The 21,735-nt window shown below is 35.7% G+C and overlaps 3 protein-coding genes across 3 annotated transcripts; 2 read left to right on the plus strand and 1 right to left on the minus strand.

Annotated features, from left to right (window-relative positions):
• Positions 1-538: 538 nt before the first annotated feature.
• LOC106385238 (type I inositol polyphosphate 5-phosphatase 8) lies at positions 539-4,999 on the plus strand. Its single transcript, XM_022700320.2, has 10 exons — positions 539-2,008; positions 2,109-2,193; positions 2,341-2,421; positions 2,890-2,965; positions 3,058-3,162; positions 3,253-3,640; positions 3,736-3,923; positions 4,010-4,115; positions 4,215-4,363; positions 4,494-4,999. Exons 1-10 carry the CDS (start codon positions 1,985-1,987, stop codon positions 4,780-4,782), a joined length of 1,491 nt encoding a protein of 496 aa, XP_022556041.1. The 5' UTR covers positions 539-1,984; the 3' UTR covers positions 4,783-4,999.
• A 730-nt stretch (positions 5,000-5,729) lies between these two features.
• LOC106385237 (WAT1-related protein At2g37460) lies at positions 5,730-8,651 on the minus strand. Its single transcript, XM_013825170.3, has 6 exons — positions 7,967-8,651; positions 7,250-7,312; positions 6,797-7,148; positions 6,567-6,728; positions 6,318-6,469; positions 5,730-6,227 (listed from the first exon to the last, which is right to left on the minus strand). Exons 1-6 carry the CDS (start codon positions 8,164-8,166, stop codon positions 6,035-6,037), a joined length of 1,122 nt encoding a protein of 373 aa, XP_013680624.1. The 5' UTR covers positions 8,167-8,651; the 3' UTR covers positions 5,730-6,034.
• Positions 8,652-14,988: 6,337 nt separating this feature from the next.
• On the plus strand, positions 14,989-17,925 carry LOC125586223. The gene has a single exon (XM_048756080.1). It carries the CDS (start codon positions 14,989-14,991, stop codon positions 17,923-17,925), a length of 2,937 nt encoding a protein of 978 aa, XP_048612037.1.
• The last annotated feature ends 3,810 nt before the right edge of the window (positions 17,926-21,735 follow it).

Genomic DNA, 21,735 nt, shown 5'->3' on the forward strand with positions numbered 1-21,735 from the left:
CTTTAGATAATTTTATTATATTTTCTAGGTTTTTACATTTATAATATATATATATATATATATAATGTTGATGTTAAAAACACATCAAGCTCATATATTTACAAAATAGATTTAAAATGTTAATTTTGAAAATTAAAGTTACTAATTTTTAGATAATATCATAACATTTTATTTTTTTGTTTTTAGATTTTTAAAAGTAAAACCCCTCAACTATGTTTACTTAATGTAGAAACTCCTAAACTAAAGATTTACCGGTAGTAATGATAATTATGACATGCTAGGGTTTAATTCATTAAATAAACTTTGTTTGAGGGTTTTTTCGTTAAATACTTAGTTTGAGGAGTTTTTATCCAAAACAAACTTAGTTGAGGTGTTTTAACGTTAAAAATCCTTAAAATAACTAATTTTTTTCTAAAAATTACAATTTAAAATATTTCAATTATAGTAGATTTCAAAATATTTAAAATGAGAATTTCATTTACATATGAATTTAAGTAAATGTTTAAATTTATATGTGAAAATCGTAAATTTTAATTTTATATTTAAAAATAGTAAATTTATTATTTAAATATAAATTACTTCAAGCTCCGTTGAATACACTGCTTTAGTTTTTCCATTTTATTTTAATATTTTCTTTGTAAACCTGAACTATATAATCAATAGATCGTGGGAGGTACAAAAACAAGAATATATATGAGTTTCCAAATCCTATACAAAATTGCCTAGCTAGCTAATGTGATAAAATCCATATTTGTACTAATAAAATCAGTGAAATCTTCTTAACTTTCTAAATCATACAAGAGAATTTCAATATTATAAATAATAAAAATGCATAAGTTTCTTTTCTACGAACCTGCTAATTAACACGATTACCATAACTTTCTTTCTAATCTTCCATCCTCGTAATTTTATAACCTTGCTTAGGTAATGTAAAGTATCATTAAATAATAAAATATCACACATTAAATATTGACTATATTGGTCAAATCAGTCCACCTCACACATAACACAACTTTTATAAATTCCATTTACAGGCCGGCCATTAGCATTCGTTCTAGAACGTAGCCGTAAGTGCACAACATCTCTATTTCATCCTTCACAACTTTCTAGCTCCCACAAATCTCTGGCAAAAGATAAAAACACACCCAAGTTTAAACTGGCCCTTGTCCATATAGCTTATTAATTATCATGTAAGTATACCTTTTTCTTCAAGCTTACAATTATCACTGGTGGTTGTAACTCATGTAGTTTTGAGATCTTGTTCGTTGACGAAGACAAAACTGTTTATTGTCTGAACTCACCAATGTTGTCGCTTGTCTTTTCAGCGAGCTTTCGTCTTCTTTACTTTGATTTTTCTTCTTATTTTCTCCTTCAACACCATACCACATAAATATTTAGCTTTTAACAACTATTTTTCATTGAGTTCATTCAAAACTAATAAATCCGTCTCGTTATTGCAAAGATGGGTTCTTCAAACTCTACATAGGTACCATACACTCTGTTCTTTTTCTTTTTCTAACGAAGAAGCTTATAAAACAAAAGCTTTTCCCATGGAAAAGAAATAACTCGGCTTCTTCCATTTCATGACATGTGTTTTTATTACAACATGCTTTTATATAATTATCCTTAATAAAGACTATAATTGATTGTTTTTTCTAGTTATATTTAATCTATCTGTCTCAGATTCTCTGCAACTAGTTTTTTTCTATATCCCGTTGAATTTCCGTGCTACTAGTATTATTTTTGAGTTCAAATTTGGTATGCGTTTTCTTATTTTATGTTATAGTTTGTCTTTCTTGATCTTTGATTGGACCCAAATTGCTCATAAATATTATGTTATTGTTTCGTTATTATTTTTAGATTTATCTTACGTGTACTAATACCTTGCTTACTACCTTTTAATCACCAGATCCTCATCCTATATCATCTTCAAATTGTGGTTCTTGACTTTGTACAAAAACGGTGGCGAGAAAAATACATAACTATGGGGAAGATCTTGAAATCTAAGGTACGCTCTTAAACTACCCGTCGTTTTAATCTCTTTTTTTTTTTCATTTTTGTATCTCGTTTGTTGTCATCTCTTTTACTAAAACGTCTGCGTTTTACAGTCTTCTTGGCCGGTAACCGTTGTTAGGAAGTGGCTAAACTTACGTAGCAACGCTTACGAATTTCATTCCGATTACCCAGTCAAAGGTGAGAGATCTGGCTCGTGCAGTTTTCGATAATTCTCTCTGAACTCCATGCCGTTTGGAATATTTATTTATTGACTTCGTGCTACTTTCCTAATTTCTCGTTGACTTAACGGGGGGGTTTATGTTTTCCAATTTTGTTTGTTTCTAGGGAAGATGGAGCCGACTCAGCCGAGGAGGAAAAGTTGCTCCGACGGTGATTACTACAAGATCGTGCCGGAAAAGTTTCCAGGTAAAAATAAATCTTAAAAATAATAACCAGCTTATGAATGTTTCCTTATTTTTACTATATAGTTTTGGTGCATCGAAAACGGCGTCGTATCTAGGGTCCGTAAACCGTACTTGACCTGGGACAGTCTTCCGTACAAAGGGTCCATTGCTCGCTGTAGGGATTAGACATCTATGTTAAAACATGACGGCACAATAAAAGTTGAAAAAGAAACCGAGATTTTCCCATGAAAATCATAGTATTATAAAGTAAGTAGCTAAATGAGATTAGTTATAACATCGTTCTCCACGTGTAAGGTGAAATATTAGGTTAAGGTTTGAAGTTCAAAAAGTCTTCAAGTTTAGGTGTACTTGCTAATCTCAGTTCACCAGTTTCTGTTTTTATACATATCTTTCTTTGATTATAATTTGTTTAAGACTAAATATATAGCGTAATTAATTGATTTTGTTTATGTTATATGGTTGAAATAAGGTTGGCTGGGCCAAGAAAATGGGGATTTCAAACAATCAACTGATGAAGATCAAATGAAACGTGTTGATGACCTCAAGTAATACAGAATTTTCATGCTTAATCTATCTATGTCTATGTTTAGTAGCTATGATTATTAACATTGTTATGTTTTTAATTGTTGATGATTAGAATGTTCGTCGGCACATGGAACGTGGGAGGGAAGTCGCCACATGATGGATTAATGGTGAAAGATTGGCTTAAAACTTCCACCGATGCCGATATTTACGTGCTAGGGTATGCATATAATCATACTAGTTAATCTTCTCTGTGTTTAATATATATTTTGTACTATAATTAATATCATCATTGATTTGTTTTGTTTAGGTTTCAAGAAATCGTGCCGCTAAATGCTGGTAACGTACTTGGAGCAGAGGACAACGGCCCCGCGACTAAGTGGTTGTCTCTGATTCGAGAAGCCTTGAACAACAACAACGACTTATCACAAAATGACCTCGAAGTTTCTAAAAATCACAGAACCTCCTTCGAACTTACAAAATCATCACAACCTTCCCGTCGTAGCATCTCTAACTTCCCCGATGATAACCTAGTGGCATGCAATTCGACCCTTGATCGAGGTTACTCCCTTGCAGCCAGTAAACAGATGGTGGGGATCTTTTTGTGTGTGTGGGTAAGAGATGATCTCCAGAAACGTATTACAAACCTCCAGGTGTCAAGCGTTGGTCGTGGCATCATGGGGTATCTTGGAAACAAGGTCAGTCTAAATATATGAATGTAGTAAAGTAAAATCGCTATGTTGTGTATGCAGTATGCTTGATCGCTAAACTCTAGCTATGTAACCTTGTACAGGGTTCGATATCGATTAGCATGTCGTTGCATGAGACGAGTCTATGCTTTGTATGCACGCATCTTACGTCTGGAGAAGGAGAAGGCGACGAGGTCAGAAGAAACTTAGATGTGACCGAGATATTAAAGAGGACAAGATTTTCGCGTTCTTCTAAAGATTCGCATCAACCCGAAACCATAATGGACCACGAGTAAGTAAAGTTAAAAATCAATTCTTATTGTATTTCTTAATATGAGGCTCCATTATTAATTAGTCTACTGCGTATTTGTGTTACAGTAAAGTAATATGGCTTGGAGATTTGAATTATCGGTTAAGGGCCAGCAGCGACGTACATGGCCACCTTAAGAATTATGATTGGGAGGCACTTCTAGAGAAAGATCAGGTTACTACTTTTTCTTACTTATTTAATTGACTATGTAATTACAAGTTTAAGAGTATTTTAAGTTTTTAACTAAAATTGTTTTTCTTTTCCATTTTGCAGCTCAAGATAGAACAAAGAGCTGGTAGAGTTTTTCAGGGATGGGAAGAAGGGAAGATATATTTCGCACCAACATATAAATATCACATAAACTCAGATAACTATGTCGCCCAAACCGAAAAATCAAAAGAAAAGCGCAGAACACCAGCTTGGTAAGCTTTTATCATCGAAATAAAATAATTAAATCGATAATTTTTGATATAAGGTTGGTGAAATTTTGGTTTTAATGTTTTTTTTTTTTGAACACCGGTTTTAATGTTATTTTCTAATCATTTATTTTAGGTGTGACCGAATATTGTGGAAAGGTGGCGGGGTGAAACAGATTTGGTATACGAGAGGAGAGTCGAGATTCTCGGACCACAGACCGGTTCAATCTCTATTTTCGGTTCACATTGATTCAACTCAGAATCAATCAAACCGGAAAACTAAACCGAACAACCAAAACCATCGTCCCAACCCGGTGTTGCCTTACACATGCCACGGGAAAGTCCAGGCTGAAGAGATCTTGTTGCTCACACGAGCACAAAGTTGTATAGACACACAACCTAGACTTATATCGTCTGCTTCCTGATTTATTAGTTACTTTTTGGATGTTTTCATGTTGGCAAAGAAGAGATGACACATGGATTCCTAGGATTGGACAATGGAGCTTTCATATTGGCAAAAGCAGGATTGTTAAATATTTTTTAATACTGGGTTAACTTTGTTTTCTTGGTTCCCTATATTAGCTAAATTTTGGAAGAAATGGTAGTTTTTTTGTTTTTACAATTGTGGAGTTTGAGTTGTTGGCTTTGTGTATAATGTACAGAAAAAGCTTGTTATTTATAAAAAGTAAATTTAAAAATTTGCTTTTGTTCACTTTTTATACTTCTGTTAAGTAGATAAGTACACAATGAGCCTAAATATGAAAGCCCAAATCACACAAGCTTCACTTCTGTCTTTCCGGCTAGCAAAGATTTGTTGGACCTAGAACTAACGTGCTTGGTAGCGATGCTATATTTTCGAGTATTGATGTTAATGCGAAGAAAGAAGAAACAAAAGTATCACAGAAAGTACAGAGCAATAGTTTCATTTCTAATGTTAGGAGTTTGCTGTCTACCGGTATGCTCGATGGAGTTCCAGTTAAATATGTTGCTTGGTCATTTGAGGTGATATGTCCCAAAGACTGAATCAAGGGCATAGGTTTATAACAATCTCTGTTTCTCTTCTCTTTGCTGCTTTCAGAAGGTGTTATCAAGGGCTCTCGATATCAATGTCGGCGTGACTCATGTAATTCCTCTAAGGTGAACTACATTTATCTAACTAAAGCATATTACAAATGGATCCTGCCATTTGACAGAAAATGTTTCTCCAGGTGGTGAATGCATATTAATTAGGTGGCATTGTAGGCCATCTACTCTGCTCCAAGGCAATCATCTTTTTCTAGTTACCGGTAAACAGTACGATTGTGCCTCGATGTGGTAGAGTTTTGCAATTACTAATCTCTTTAGTGAATTAGTGAAACACTGAGTTCTTTTTTTAGGAGAATAGTAACCTTCATTACCGATATATTTTTTATGTAGTATAGGTACAGAAACAATCTTGTTTTAGCAAATACACTGGAATAATTATATTCATTGTCTATTGCATGAATTCAATTGTTTCATTATTGTTTTTTTTTGCATTTATACTCCTATTTCACAATTATTTTCCTCCCATGATAGTTAGCAGTTCTATCCTCCAGTTGCTCTGAAACATAGTGAACAACATATGAAAGTGGTATACGTCCCGTCTCCTCCACGCAAGACATATTGTGCCCACATTGTATTACAATTAGACTGTTTCTAGAAATGTTCTCCTTGATTGTTGATAGTACTGACTTCATGATTAACACTACCTTTCCCGTTTCTGCTTAGTTCCAACTTTGGTTGTGTTGATTCATCATTTGGCTGCGGCATGGAAGAAAATTCATAATCTTTTCCTTTGCCCCATATCACAAGGTAAAGTCCTGCACATATAACCACCGCACCAAGAACCCTGCCAAGGAAAAAGATCTTCTCAATAATTTTAATTCAAATTTGATTATTAAAACCTGTGTCCAATTTTGTCTTTTGGTATTTTGATTACCTTCCTAGGTACATCTGCTCAGCAAAGATGACAGTTGACATAATCGCTACTATGATCATGCAAAGAGGACTAAAAGCTGTTACAAACACAGGGCCTCTGGTTTTCATCACCATTCCTCCAACATAGTAAGCAATTGCCGAGCACACTATACCCTGCATGTATTTTACATTGATGTTGTAACTTGTTAACATAATTTACTTACAAGACAGTCATTAACCACTAATTTACAGAGACATGTCTAAATCTTACACTGTAGGTAGATGTTAGAAGTTTAGTGTCCCAACCAATGGCCCACGCGCCAGGGTTTCCTTTCTCCATCACTAATGCCACGGCAGTTCCTTCTATTGTTCCCATCAAACATATCCATGCTGTGAGTGAGAGTTCAGCTGGATAAGTCCTCAACGTGACAGCCTGGAAAAAAGGATTTATAGTCGAAATATATTAATAAATATCTTATTTTATATAAAAAATCGTCTTACTTGGAGAATCATGAAACATGCATAGCTGAAACAACCAATTGTGACCAAAACTGCGCCTTTGATAGCACTATTAATATCGGTTCCATCTGTGTTTTGTGTGGAGACTCCTTTAGTCCAGAAAAGGTCGAGAACTGGACCTTTTACAAGAGTCATGATCATGGCTCCTCCAACTGTAGCCAATGTTCCAATCACCTTACCGGCGCTCCTGATGCACCTTAGTTTCACTCTTTCAAGGCCGAAAATATAGGCAAGGACGAACGTGATTGCAGGTAGGACATTATACATGGCGGTTGCAAATGTAGCCGTTGTATATTTCATTCCCAGGTAGTATAAGTTTTGATCAATCACTGGCCTATTATATTTCAAAGACACATGATAGGAAAAAAATAAATCAGTCTCAAGTAATAGAAGAGACGTGTGGGAGGAATGAAGATGAATAAAATGAAATATTACTCAAGTAAACCAAGAAGTGTGATCTTGAAGAATATCATTAACGTCATCTTAGGTCTCACCTTCCTGTTTTTTTCCCACATCATAACCCATTAAATACATTCTAAAGGACAATTAAATTTTCAACCGAAAAGACACCATTCTCAACACAAACATCATAAGCAACAAGGTATATCAGAAAGTTGCACACTTATTTTTCATCCATAAAGTTGCACATTAGAAATGTGAAATACTCTTCAATGAATGACAGTGACAGAAGCCACAGAAAACCAAAGTTAGAATCGTTACAAGTGTTTTGTCCTTTAACATATGACTGACCCCTTCTTATCGTATAACTACGTCACAAGCCTCAATCTTTCTTTTTGCTACTTTCTTCCTTTCAATACACTAAACGTTATGCATAACCCACAAATAAAAAAAAAATCATTTTTAAAAACGGATAACAATTGTTTCATAATTTAATATATATATAGAATCCGTTTTGTTGATCAAGGTCACAATTGTTTGCTTCTCCATACTTGTGTGTGCGTTTTCCACTTATAATGACTAATAGGTATCAAAATGGAAACACAAACGTAAAAGACTGGTAATGCAAATCCGATTTCCAAAATAGATAAACTAAAATGATATTCTACTATCATGGTCTTGAAACTACAAACCAAACGTTGAACTATGTTTGTTAAATAAACTATATTCTAAAGAAGGGAAAGTAGAGAGTACTTGTCGAAATATAAGGCAAACGGGGCCATAACCACGGTAGCAACGGCATGACGGTAAACAACAAGGACGTAATTGCTCATGCCTTTGTTTAAGACAGCTTTTGAGAGAATGTCCATTCCTGCTAGTCCTACTTGCAACAATACCATTGAAATGAATGGCCTTGCCTTCGCCATACAACCCGTATTCTTTACTTCCTCCATCCCGCTACTAACTTAAGATCAACAATCTCCCTTTTTCTCTGATTTGATTATATTTGAGAGTAGTAGCAACAGAGATATGGTGAGGTTTGTTTCAGTTGAATGATTTGTTATGATTGTCATGGTTTATCTCTCTTTATATAGGGCCAAAGATAAAGGATGTGATGTGATGTGATTATTCTTCTCCCTACGAAACTTATACGTATATGTTAGTGTATATATTTAGTATTATAGAAGTATGTGTATAAAGTTGGTATACCCTACCCTGAATTTATGGGGCCTATATCTCTACCTTATCAACTAGAACCAAAAAGGATGCACAAAACAGTCAACCTACACATTTGAGAATACGTATTTGATTTTCACATAGCGTAACTAAATAAACAAAATTGCTTTATGTTGTGGATTCCCATGTTTAATCGAACTCGAACGCACGTTGTATCAATATTCTCTAGTTCGATTCATTTTCCTGAATCTTAAAACGTATAATTATGGAAGTAGACATTTGTTTTATCAACATAAGGCTATCCTTATATATGCATGTTGTTTTAGGACCTAATCATAATGTTTGTAGAGTTAACTTTAACTCTTCTCTATGATGTAACCCGACAATGTTTAATTTGTAATGAAAATAAGTTGTGTTTCAGAAAAATAAAAAAATAAAGCCATTGTTGACGTAAAGGCAATAATGCTTTTTTCAATATTTTTGTTATTTAGAAATAATAATAAAAAATTATAAATTTTGTGAACTGCTTGACAAAGTTTGTAGACAAAACGGTGAGGCTCAACCTTGAAGAGGAATCACTTGGTTTGGGACATGACAAGACCCATGAAAGAAATAGGCAATGTTTTTAGGGTTTATTTGCCCAATAACCAAATTCATAATAGAAATTAGGTAGATGACATTGATGTTGACATAACGAAAAAAACTATTATTTATGCTATAATTTATCCGGTTATACCTTTTTTTAATTACAAGTGATCGGTGAAAAAAGAAAAAAGAGATAACGTCAGATGTTTTAAGGTGTTGACACCTTAATAGCTAACTGTTCAGAATGAGAGATATGGAAGACATCCACGTAACTTGTGTTTATTACCACATACAATCTTAAATTATATTAGTGATATGTGGTTCCATGAAATAAATAAATGAATTAATGATGTAGAAACTGAAATGAATTTAGTGCATAATGAAAAATAAAAGGATGGATCTATTTCATATGAGAAATAATATATGACTCTAACCCAACATACAACTCTTAAATGTTAAACTCATACCTAACTTTTAAATACTAAACCCTAAACTGTTATCACTAAACTCAAACCTCAATCCACACCTTCCAAATACTAAACACTAAATACTGATCACTAAACCTTAAATCTAATCACTAAACCATAAACCCAAGTATAGACCATAAACCCAAGTATAGACCCTAAACCCAGATAGAATGGAACAAAAAATATAATATGGTTTAATAAACCCAAACTTCTACTTACTAAATCAAAACCCTATGCATGAACCTATAAACCCAAATACAATCTATAAATTATTTTCCAATATTGAACACTTGAAGACACATTTACTTGGTTAGCATGTTACATATCTTCTATTCCATATAGTCTAAGTAGTATAGTACACGAATGTTTAAAATAATCAAAAAATTTCAATGGTGTATCCATAGTATGAAATGCAAATAGTAAATTCTCTTCACCCGCAAAAATACAACAATACAAGACACACTATTAATTATTAAAGCTAAACTCTAATTAAGGAATCATAAACCCAAATAGTATATATATATAATATGGTTTACTATACCCAAATTTCTACTTAGTAAATCTAAACCCTAGGCAGGAACCTATAAACCCAAATACAATCTATAAACCCTAGGCACGATACATGTTTACTAAACCCAAATCCCAACCCCGCCCTTCTAAATACTAAACCCTAAATCCTAATCAATAAACCCTAAACCCAAGTATAAACCCTAAACCCAAATATAAACCATAAACCCTAAACTCTAAACCCAAATCTCAAAATCTAATACTGGCCTCAAACTCACATCTATTACTCTAAATACTAAACTCTAATCACTAATTACTAAACCCTAAACTCAAATATAACCTCTAAATCTAAATATCAAAGTCTAAAATAATACATAATATTATGTAATATTAATTTATACTATATAAATATTATTTATAGTTGAGAAATGTAGTATAGTACACTAATATAAGAGTTTATTTGTCACCTATCCAAAATTGGTTTTAATCATTACACTTAAACTAATATAGTATGAATTTCATATTACAATCAATTACACAAAATGACATAGAAGAAAACTATCAAATTTGTAAATATGAAAATGATTACATTTTTAAAGGATTGCTTAGATATATATCCCAAATAGTATAGTAACTTTACATAAATAACTACACTAAAGAATATATACTATACTATTCTTTTCCCGAATATATTGGACGATAAGTTCATCTTCTTCAATTCTTCTTTTGTCAAACATGCTGATACACCTTCACTTCGTTCACCGTCGTTATTCTTCACTACCATATAGAGATCATCTTCATCTTTTCTCTTTTTTTCCGACACGGCGACGCTTTTACCGGTCCGCCGTCGTTATTCTTCACCATTGGATCACTAAAACAAAAAAGAAACGAAAACAAAGTATGAAAACAAAAGCATGATGTGAGAATCAATGATTTAAGAGAAAGAGGAAAATAAATGAAAGAGTTGTTATGTTTGCTCACCGTATACGCCTTCATCATTGTTCTTTGTTCTTCTCATGAGAAGAAATTCAGTTCAAGAAGATGTGTGCATAATAAAAGACCACGTTCATCTTCATCTTCATGAAAGCTATTTAATTATCTTGAGAGGTGAGAGTGAATACAACGTGGCCACATATTTTACTTGTTACCATAATTAATTTTTTTTTTTGGATAGTAGGTTTCACCGGTTGAATATTGGGGCAATATATATGGCAATAATGTATATTATGTACAGGGTATATAGATAAATGAAGATTTTTAGATAACAGGTGAATTATAATTTGTTTGAAGATTATACAGTCCAATTTCCCATGTTTTTATTAGTCCAATTTCCCATGTTTTTATTAGTTATTCTTTGACACAAAGAAAAGAGAGTTGCACTTGATGTATTACAGTTTGATTGAATAAATTACATTCATTAAAAAACAGAAATTTAAATGGTTACACTGGTTTTTACTGTTCTAATTATGGCTGAAATTTTTCGTATTATAAATTTTTGCAGAATTTGGCTAGTTTATGCAAGGTCGCCTAACTCCAGGAGCGGGGTTCATGCAATACTTCGTTCTATAAAACTATAAACTATATATGTAAATGATTAATGAGTCGCGAACTCACGATAAACCGACATTGTTGGGTAGAATGACTACTGGTTAGATTTTTGCTTTCTATCAAGTTTCTATTTTACTTTAGTTTATGGAATATTTATTTACGCAAGTGCGTATAATTGCCAATATTTTGGGTCCTTTGCACTGTTCCCATTTTGCCACTTAATTAGTTTATGGTGGAAATATGGAATCACTTTCATTATTTTCTTTGCATATAGTTTTGTTTTTTAGAAGGGAACGGCATATACCAAAAGAAAAAAAGGGAAGAACCGGTTATTTATCACTAAAATGTTTTTGATTCATTATTCTACACTTGGCAGAGGGAATATGTATATAGAATGATCTAAGGATCGCAATAAATAGTACATAATTTCTACATTTTTCACATTTCTACATTTTAGTATTTCATTACCATCTTCTTCATAATTATTGGCTCTAAACGGGGCAAGGAACAACAACAAAAACCAACCTCTAACCTTAGAATTGTGACTTAATTTAAGTCAAACCAATGGACTATTTTTTTAAAAATATATTTGTAAACCTTGGTTTTGGTATGATGATAGTGTTAGGTTCGTACCTCCTCACTAATGAGATGCAAGCTCAACAAGTTCACGCACATGATGCAGTTTAGAGGCATTTTGCATTTTCATATAATATAAGTCAAACGTAGAACTATAAGTGTCTCTAGGATAAAGCATCGATCATGAGAGCTGTATACGTAGGGAAATATTCTTCGGGTGAAAAAAATTGTGGTGGCCTTCCGAATAGCTTCTCTCCGTGACTCCGTCCTAGAGTTTGCTCTGTTGGTTCGATTCACCATGTGCCCCTATGTAGCTGATCACTCTCTTATAAAAAGATCACCCCAAACGATAAAATCTCTAAATATACAATTTTATAATTTATAAATAACTTAACATAAAAATAAGTTTTATTCCAAAGTCACTCGTAATTATCCTTTTATTAGTCAACAATAATGAAAAATGGAAATATTTTTAGTAGTGAAATGACGTCACTTCTTTCTTCACTGGGTCTACATTTCTAGTTGAAAAGAATGGACGCTTTCAACGTTGAATCATGCCACACATACATAAATAATAGTATATGTTAATATACATGTTATTTACTATATGCGGTAATTATATATAATATATAATATTACATAAATGTGACGTATGCATATGAAACAAATATTATTCACATAATTATAATTTCAATTAGACCAAAACCTCAACGTGCTTTGTAATTATAAGAGCCAATAGGAGATAACATTGGGGATTAATAGACATCTTCTTTCGCTGTCGGGCTGACAAAAAGTAAGATTCCTTCTGGTACACTGATTTTTTTCCTTTAGAGAAAAACGGACAAGAGATTAAGGATGGATTAATTGCAATTATTTCAAAGAAAAATTTATTGATCGCTAGTTCTATTATTAAAAGTAAGGTATGATTTTGGTGAACCACTTCTTTCCAACAGTTTTATACTTTATTTTCATAAATATTCAGTGTTTTATACAAAAATCCGGATGATCTAATATGTGGTTAAAAGTTCTATTGTAAAGTCCAAGTCTATAATATCTACTAGATATATATATGGACGTACGATACGAAACCGCATATTTTAGGCTGTTTTGAAAGCTCCAAATTGAGTGTAGTCATCGAAAGAAAAAAGTGAAGAATGGGATCCATTGATTATATGGTCAAAGATACAACAAACGAAAAGACGTGATGATCGTCTTCTTCTGATCAAGTTTCCCTATTGCTCCTTTTCTTTTTAACTTGTTTCTTTCGCATTATTGTCTCTCTTTTGTTCTGAACACAACATTATTGTCTATTGCTTTTGGGCGATCTACATTTTAATACATATGTGTATTGTCTTTTCATTAAATACTTTCTCTTTATCAGAAACTATACGACGATTATAAGTTTTTGTGTTCTCACAAGAAATAAATTTATGAACATCTATTTAGGGGAGTTCTATTATTTATTTTCTTGAATATCATTAGAAATGAGATGGATTTGCTCGTAGATCTCCAAATTTTTGTTAAGATCCCATTATAGTCCCTATATGCATGACTACGTTAAAAACAGGCCTCCGTTCTCTTACTCCCAAACATTATGGATACATTACATTAAAATAGTTCTCATCTCAGTATATACTTATTATCTACATTATTTTATACACAAGTGCATCAAGACTATTTATTGAGCATGATTGTATATGGAGGGCATGCTTCAGTGTGATTAAATATGGTTTTATTAGAATCAGAACTCATATGAAAGGACGGATAATTCTCATACGAAAAAGGATGAATAATTCCCTTTTTCTAAGTAGTGAAGAAGTAGATTTGGATGGTGGTGGTTTTCGTCTCGGTTTTGCTCTCGTATCAGGTCCTTTTGGTGGTGGTTCTTCCGGTTTTCGTGGTGGCTCGGTGGTTCGTTTCTACTATGTGTGTCGATGGCTCTTTTATTTTTCTTTATGTTTTTCTATTTTTTATTGTAGTAAAACACGAAAAAATATTTATTAAAGCCTTTAAAAAAGAAGAGAAATGTTGATGGTAGCTATTTCAGATATGGAGATAATAACTTCCTCACTTCTGTTTCATTTTAATTTTAAAATTTTTTGTTTGTTTTAGTTTAAGTGATGTTTATACAAAATTAAATGTTTTTTCTGCATGTGACCATTTTTATTCTTCATTATAATTTTTATTAGTTGAATATCTATAGTTATTAATTTCTTATGCAAACTAGATAAACTGGATAGAAGTTAGTAATTTTTCAATCGGAATACAAAAACCTTAACATCGTTTATAAAACAGAAAGAGTATGAGATTCACTGTGAGTTTACTCAAAACTTCTCTTTATAATATCGGGAGAAGTCTCGAGAATACTGATCTGCTATATTCTCATAGTTATTTATATATCATAAAAGTGATAAAACACTAAAGAAACTAGTTTCTGAAATAAAAAATGAAGTTACTTAATATTATAATCCAAAAGATGAGTGATGCAGCGCATCTTCATTGCCGCCATTGCTCGAGCTTCACACCTTGCGATCATGGCGGGAGAGTCTCTTTTCGTTTGTTTTATTTAATTGGGCTTTCATTTGTATAAAGGCTTTTATTAGGATTCATTAGGAATTAGTTAGCGTATCTTACGAGTATATTCCATTTTCAGCTTTATTTAAAGATTGTAACAACGTGATATGAGATCACGCTTTATAATATTCAGAAAACAGAACTTTCAAGTTCATCTTCTTCCTTGTTTATCGGTATTCTTGAGAATCAACGATACACAAGCTTCGATCGAGTTTCGGGAATTCTTAGACTAAACGAATTTCGTTTGACTTACTTACGCTGTGCCAGTTTTGGTATCAGAGCGAGTTCCGTTCCGACCTAATTTTTTTTTTTTCTTCTCCAAACCATTTCAGACTCTTTTCAATGGCTCCACGACGTACAAACACAACCGACAACACGCTGAACGAGTGGGAGGAGTTGCGAAGAACACTCGTAACGATGCAGGAGAACATCCAGTTGACAATTCACAACTCGATGAGAGAGTTCGCTGAGGCAACTTACGAGAGGTATGATCGTGATCGCATGGATCATGGTCGTCGTGATCGTGACCGAGATCGTGGGCAAGCTGTCTCTGAAGATGGATCGACCGACGTGGACGATAACCCATTCGCCGAAGAAGTACACCATCAGAGAAACAGAGGAGTTAACTACCCTCGAGAACGGGATCGAGAAGACAGGAGTTGGGAGCTGGGGTTCAAAGGTGATATCCCAGAATTTCACGGTGGAGTCCGTGGAGAGGAACTTTTGGATTGGCTAGTGGTCGTCCAAGAGATGCTGGAATTCAAACGGGTTCCCGAGGAGAGAAAGGTGGCGTTGGTTGCGACTAAATTTCGTGGAAAGGCTGCATCGTGGTGGCTTCAGCTTAAAGCATCACGAGTTCGTGCAGGAAAGGAGAGCATCAGTACGTGGGCAAAACTTGAAAAATCACTCCGCAAATCATTCCTACCGTACAATTTTGATCGCACAATGTTCACCCGGCTTCAGAATCTGCGACAAGGCTCTCGTTCTGTTGACGATTATGCGGAGGAGTTCTCGCTACTCCTGACTCGCAACGAGATCTTTGATAGTGAAGTCCAATTGGTCTCCCGTTTCATTGGCGGGTTGCGGACACAGATTCAAAATACGATGTCCCAGTTTGACCCGCTTACGGTTGCGGAAGCTCATAGGAGAGCTGTAGCTTTCGAGAATCAGTTCAAGTCATCAACGCAGAATTGGCCTTCTTCGTCACGTGCGCGACCTCCTCTTGCTTCCAATGAAGCGTCGCATGCTCATGCGTCGAAGGAAAACAATGAAACAGGAGTTACTCGAGCTGTAGGCTCGACAAAACAAGCGACACCAGCTGAGGATCTCAGGCGTTCTAACCGTCCTAACGCGCTTCGATGCTATACTTGCGGTGAGGCAGGGCACATGCAAACAGCTTGCCCTAACACAACAAAGCGAGGACTGTTAACAGATGAGGTCGTATGGGATGATGAGGAAATAGAGCTTCCAGAAGAACCTCTCGAAGTGATCACTGAGGAGCGCAACGAAGGGGATCGCGGAAATCTGCTAATGCTGCGGCGTGTTTGTCTAGCACCTATGCGACAAGATGATCACCCTTGGCTACGCACGAACATCTTCTCCTCAACTTGCACCATCAAAGGAAAAGTGTGCAGATATGTGATCGATTCAGGGAGCTGCTGTAATGTGATCTCCGAGGAGGCAGTGCAGAAACTTGGTCTAAGACGATCGGATCACCCTGCTCCGTATAAGCTCGTCTGGCTTCAGGAGGGTGCTGAGATTTGTGTGGCTCACACGGTGCTGGTCTCACTGTCCATTGGAGCCCACTATAAGGAAAAAATCTATTGTGACGTGGTGCCAATGGATGTCAGTCATATCCTGTTGGGAAGACCGTGGCAATATGATTGCGACGTCGCTCATAGTGGTCGGAGCAACACTTACAGTTTCTTCTTCGAGAACCGGCGCATTGTGCTCCTTCCTAGCCAGGATGCTCCATTACCGTCACCTCGCATACACGAACCTCCAGCGCACTTGCGGGAAGGGACAGGTTCTAGTAACACTGTTTTGCTTTGTTCTTATGCTTCTTTTGCCCATGAGCTCGAAGAGGAGAAATTTGCCCTTGCATTGATGGCTGTCTCGACTCCTTCGGTGCCTCAAGAAGCAGTGAACCCGCATATTGTACGGCTGATTGAGGATTTCGGGGACGTGTTCCCACAAGACCTTCCGTTGGGCTTACCACCTCTTCGCGATATACAGCATCAAATCGACTTGGTACCAGGAGCGTCTCTTCCGAATAGACCTCACTACCGCATGAGCCCTCAGGAGCACGAGGAACTGCGGAAACAGGTGGAGGCATTACTTGCGAAGGGTCACATTCGCGAGAGTCTCAGTCCCTGTGCAGTGCCAGCATTATTGATCCCAAAGAAGGATGGGACATGGAGAATGTGTGTGGACAGTAGGGCGATCAACAAAATTACAGTGAGGTATAGATTTCTTATTCCGAGATTGGATGACTTACTGGACCAGATAGGATCGGCTAGTCTCTTCTCTAAACTTGATCTCAAGAGTGGATACCATCAAATCCGTATTCGCCCAGGAGATGAGTGGAAGACTGCATTTAAGACACGCGAAGGATTATTCGAGTGGCTGGTGATGCCTTTTGGGTTGTCAAATGCCCCCAGCACGTTCATGCGCATCATGAACCAAGCACTTAGGCCTTTCATTGGTAAATCCGTGGTGGTCTATTTCGATGACATTTTGATTTTCAGTAAGTCGATGGAAGAACACATTGTACATCTGCGGCAAGTCCTTGATGTTTTGCGCAGAGAGCAACTGTTTGTGGCTCGCCATAAGTGTGAATGGGGTGTCGACAAGGTGCTATTCTTGGGTTATGTTGTTTCGCAGAAGGGTCTTTCTATGGATCTCTCCAAGGTTGAGGCGATTCGAGCGTGGCCTACACCAAAGACAATATCGGAGGTTCGCAGCTTCCATGGCCTTGCGTCATTTTATCGGCGTTTCGTCTCACATTTTAGTACGATCATGGCTCCACTCACGGAGTGCATGAAAGGGACCGCATTTGCATGGACCAAAGAGGCCGAGGAGGCATTCTCGTTGATCAAACTGAAGCTCACGACAGCTCCCGTCCTAATTTTGCCTGACTTTTCACAGACTTTCGAGCTTCATTGTGACGCATCGAAGTTGGGCATTGGAGTTGTACTTAGCCAGAATTCTCGTCCGGTGGCATTCTATAGTGAGAAGCTCGCTGGAGCGCGTAGCCGCTACAGCACGTACGACGTTTAATTTTATGCGGTGGTACAATCTATTCGTCACTGGCGCCACTACTTGGTCCACAGAGATTTTGTGCTGTTCACTGATCATGATGCGCTGAAGCACCTAGATAGCCAGGTCAAAGTATCATCTCGCCACGCTAACTGGATAGCGTACCTTCAGCAGTTCACCTTCACGATACGCCATAAGTCTGGAAAGTTGAATCGCGTAGCTGACGCACTGAGCAGACGTCATAGCTTACTCACGACACTTCATACCTCTGTTACGGGTTTCTCCTCCTTCTCTGACTTATATGAGTCTGATCCTTTTTCGGGAAGGTACTAGCAGAGGTTAAAACAGGCTCGCGCGACAATTTCTCTTTGCTCGATGGTTTTCTGTTTCGAGGATCGCAGCTATGCATACCTGATTGCAGTTTGCGCTTACGGATGATCGATGACCTGCACCGCGAAGGTCATGTGGGCAGGGACAGGACGCTGCAATTGGTCTCTGCCTCCTATTATTGGCCGAGCATGCGTCGTGATGTTGAACGATATGTGGAACGTTGTCGAGCTTGTCAATTAGCTAAGGGGCATGCATCTAACACAGGACTCTATCTCCCCCTGCCGATTCCGACTCAACCTTGGACCGACTTAAGTATGGATTTCGTCCTTGGCTTGCCTCGTACGCAAAGGGGTAATGATTCAATCTTTGTGGTGGTGGATCGTTTCTCAAAAATGGTCCATTTTATACCGTGCAAACGCACTACGGATGCCGTCCGTGTGGCTCAACTGTTCTTCTCTGACATTTATCGCTTACATGGGCTGCCAACCTCGATCGTGTCTGATCGAGACACTCATTTCTTGAGTCATTTCTGGCGCTCTTTGTGGAAGAAACTCAATACCAGCCTGGATATGAGCACAGCGTATCATCCTCAGTCGGATGGTCAGACGGAAGTGGTCAATCGATCACTGGGCAACATGTTACGAGCGCTTGTGGGTGAGAACATACGGGCTTGGGAATCTCATCTTTGTCAGGCAGAATTCGCCCATAATCACGCAGTTAATCGGAGCTCTGGTTTTAGTCCTTTTCACGTGGTGTACAGTGTGATTCCACGATGCCCGCTGGACTTAGCTCCCCTGCCCGACCCTGACGTGTTCATGGCAAAGCAGCTGACTTTGTGTCCTCTCTCCAGGAAGTACACAAACAGGTTACTCAGAATTTGGAAGCTTCAGCCCAGAAGTATAAATCTCACGCCGATACTCGCCGCCGGGAACTTATCTTTGCGCCGGGTGAGTTGGTTTGGGTTGTCTTAACGAAGGATCGCCTCCCTGCACACGAGTACAATAAGCTACGATCTCGGAAAATCGGACCTTTGAAGGTGTTGGAGCGCATCAACGACAACGCGTACAAAGTGGAGTTGCCTGATCACATTATGACAGCTAATGTCTTTAACGTCAAGTACCTCTCCAAGTTCAAGGGCGATAACGAGGATCAAGATTCGGGGTCAAATCTTCTTCTACCCAGAGAGACCTGATGCAGCGCATCTTCATTGTCGCCATTGCTCGAGCTTCACACCTTGAGATCATGGCGGGAGAGTCTCTTTTCGTTTGTTTTATTTAATTGGGTTTTCATTTGTATAAAGGCTTTTATTAGGACTCATTAGGAATTAGTTAGCGTATCTTAGGAGTATATTCCATTTTCAGCTTTATTTAAAGATTGTAACAACGTTATATGAGATCACGCTTTATAATATTCAGAAAACAGAACTTTCAAGTTCATCTTCTTCCTTGTTTATCGGTATTCTTGAGAATCAACGATACACAAGCTTCGATCGAGTTTCGGGTATTCATAGACTAAACGAATTTCGTTTGACTTACTTACGCTGCGCCTATGAGGGAGTAGACGAGTAGTATAGATGAAGTTAGTAATTTAAATATGTAGGTAAAAAATGATATTTTTTTACTAATTAAAAAGATGAGAGAAGACGAAGATGTGTGAGATATGGAGAACAGATCTAAATGAAGTAGTCGGTGGTAACTGGTGGGAACATTACACTGGAGTGTGTCTGTCGATATAAAAACGGTGCAAGTCGACTCAGACATCAGTCTTATCACCACTTGCAGCTTTATTTCTTCGGTGCGTTCTTCATCGGATTTAAGTAATATCCGTGCTTCTTTGCCCTATCTATATCACCACGCATAATCGTAATTTTATCAATAATGAAGAGTTCTAATCATGACACGAGATATTCTTCATATATTATTTTGTAGCACTATTCATAAGAAAGCTCATTCATATTTTCCTCGAACTTTTTGAAAGATATATTCTTATTGGTTTATTCGCATTGATTATCGAATTTATTTATTTTTTTCATAAAACAGAATAAAAAGGAAATGAATACTGTTTGAAAGTAAATTATGCTAATGATTTAAAATATATAGAATCAGGAAAAAAATAAAGGAGGATTAGGAGATGCAAGTACGTACGTCTTGATCTGGGAACGATAAAGCAGAGAGTAGGCATCACTTATATATGCAATGAGACAAAAAGTACAGGGTGAAGGTGAACCCATTACATATATCCGAAGATGTGCAATTCATTTCCAATCACATACCGAAAGAAGTATATATCGACAATCCTAACCTGTAGTATGCTTCCAAAAAACTTAGATATGGCGATATGCATCTGTCATATTTGATAGTAAGAGTTATGGATTAAACTAGAGACTAGAAAATGTTCCTTTATTTCTTCTCCTTCGCAGGTTACATTTTTAAGAACAGCAACACACTGATTTATTTCAGTTACAAAAAAAAAAACACACTGATTTTTTTTTTTTTTTTGCGTAGCTTGGGACGTTCCAGCAGAGAGATCAGGTTGGTTGATCTTGATTGTTATCGCTATCCACAAGGAATCTAGGTAAATAAATTTGACAAAAAAAGTTTCTTAGAAATATATGTGTTTGGTTCCTGTAAACTATATATGCTTATACTTTTGGGCATCAGCGAGGATTAAAATATATGTTTTTGGTTCCTGTAAACTATATATGCTTATACTTTTGGGCATCAGCGAGGATTAGAAGGACCAATATAGTTTTAGAACAAATATATTACATGTAAATAATATCAAGAGATATATCTTTTTAATTACCGTAATAATTTATTTTTCAAGACAGTAAGAATATATAGTTGATATTTCAAGACTTATCCAGAGTCAAACCTAACTCTAGAAGTTAGTTTAATAGTCTATATTATTACTATTTGAGATCTGAATTTTCAGATTTGTCAGGCTCTCCATAATTTTAGGGTTACTAATATTTTATGTTTAATTAATATTTTTAATAAATAATTTAAGTGATGTAGCTGATAACTTATCATTATCTTCAGAATAATTAAAATATAATAAAAATATCATAGTTAAATTTATATTATATTTACTTTATTAATATTAAAATAATATATATATATATATATGTTTATATAATATTTGGTTAGTAATATTAAACCGACTCTATTTTAATATATATATATATATATATATATATATATATATATATATATATATATATATCACATAAGATAGAATGAATCATATATCTTATAAGATAATTTCTTGCAACAATCAAAATCACTCATTGTGATAATTTCTAAAAAAATATCGGCAAAAAATTCAAAAATACCGATAATATTATTTGCGAAGAGATTTTTGGCTTTCACGTTAAAAGTTAGAGCGTTTCAAATCTATATTACACTTAATAATTACCCATAAATTACCCATAAATTAAAATCTTTGTTATATATATAATAACCCATAAATTAAAAACAAATTTCACGAATTTGATAATCG

The sequence above is a fragment of the Brassica napus genome, chromosome C4 (genome assembly GCF_020379485.1).
Source record: "Brassica napus cultivar Da-Ae chromosome C4, Da-Ae, whole genome shotgun sequence".
Taxonomy (NCBI): domain Eukaryota; kingdom Viridiplantae; phylum Streptophyta; class Magnoliopsida; order Brassicales; family Brassicaceae; genus Brassica; species Brassica napus.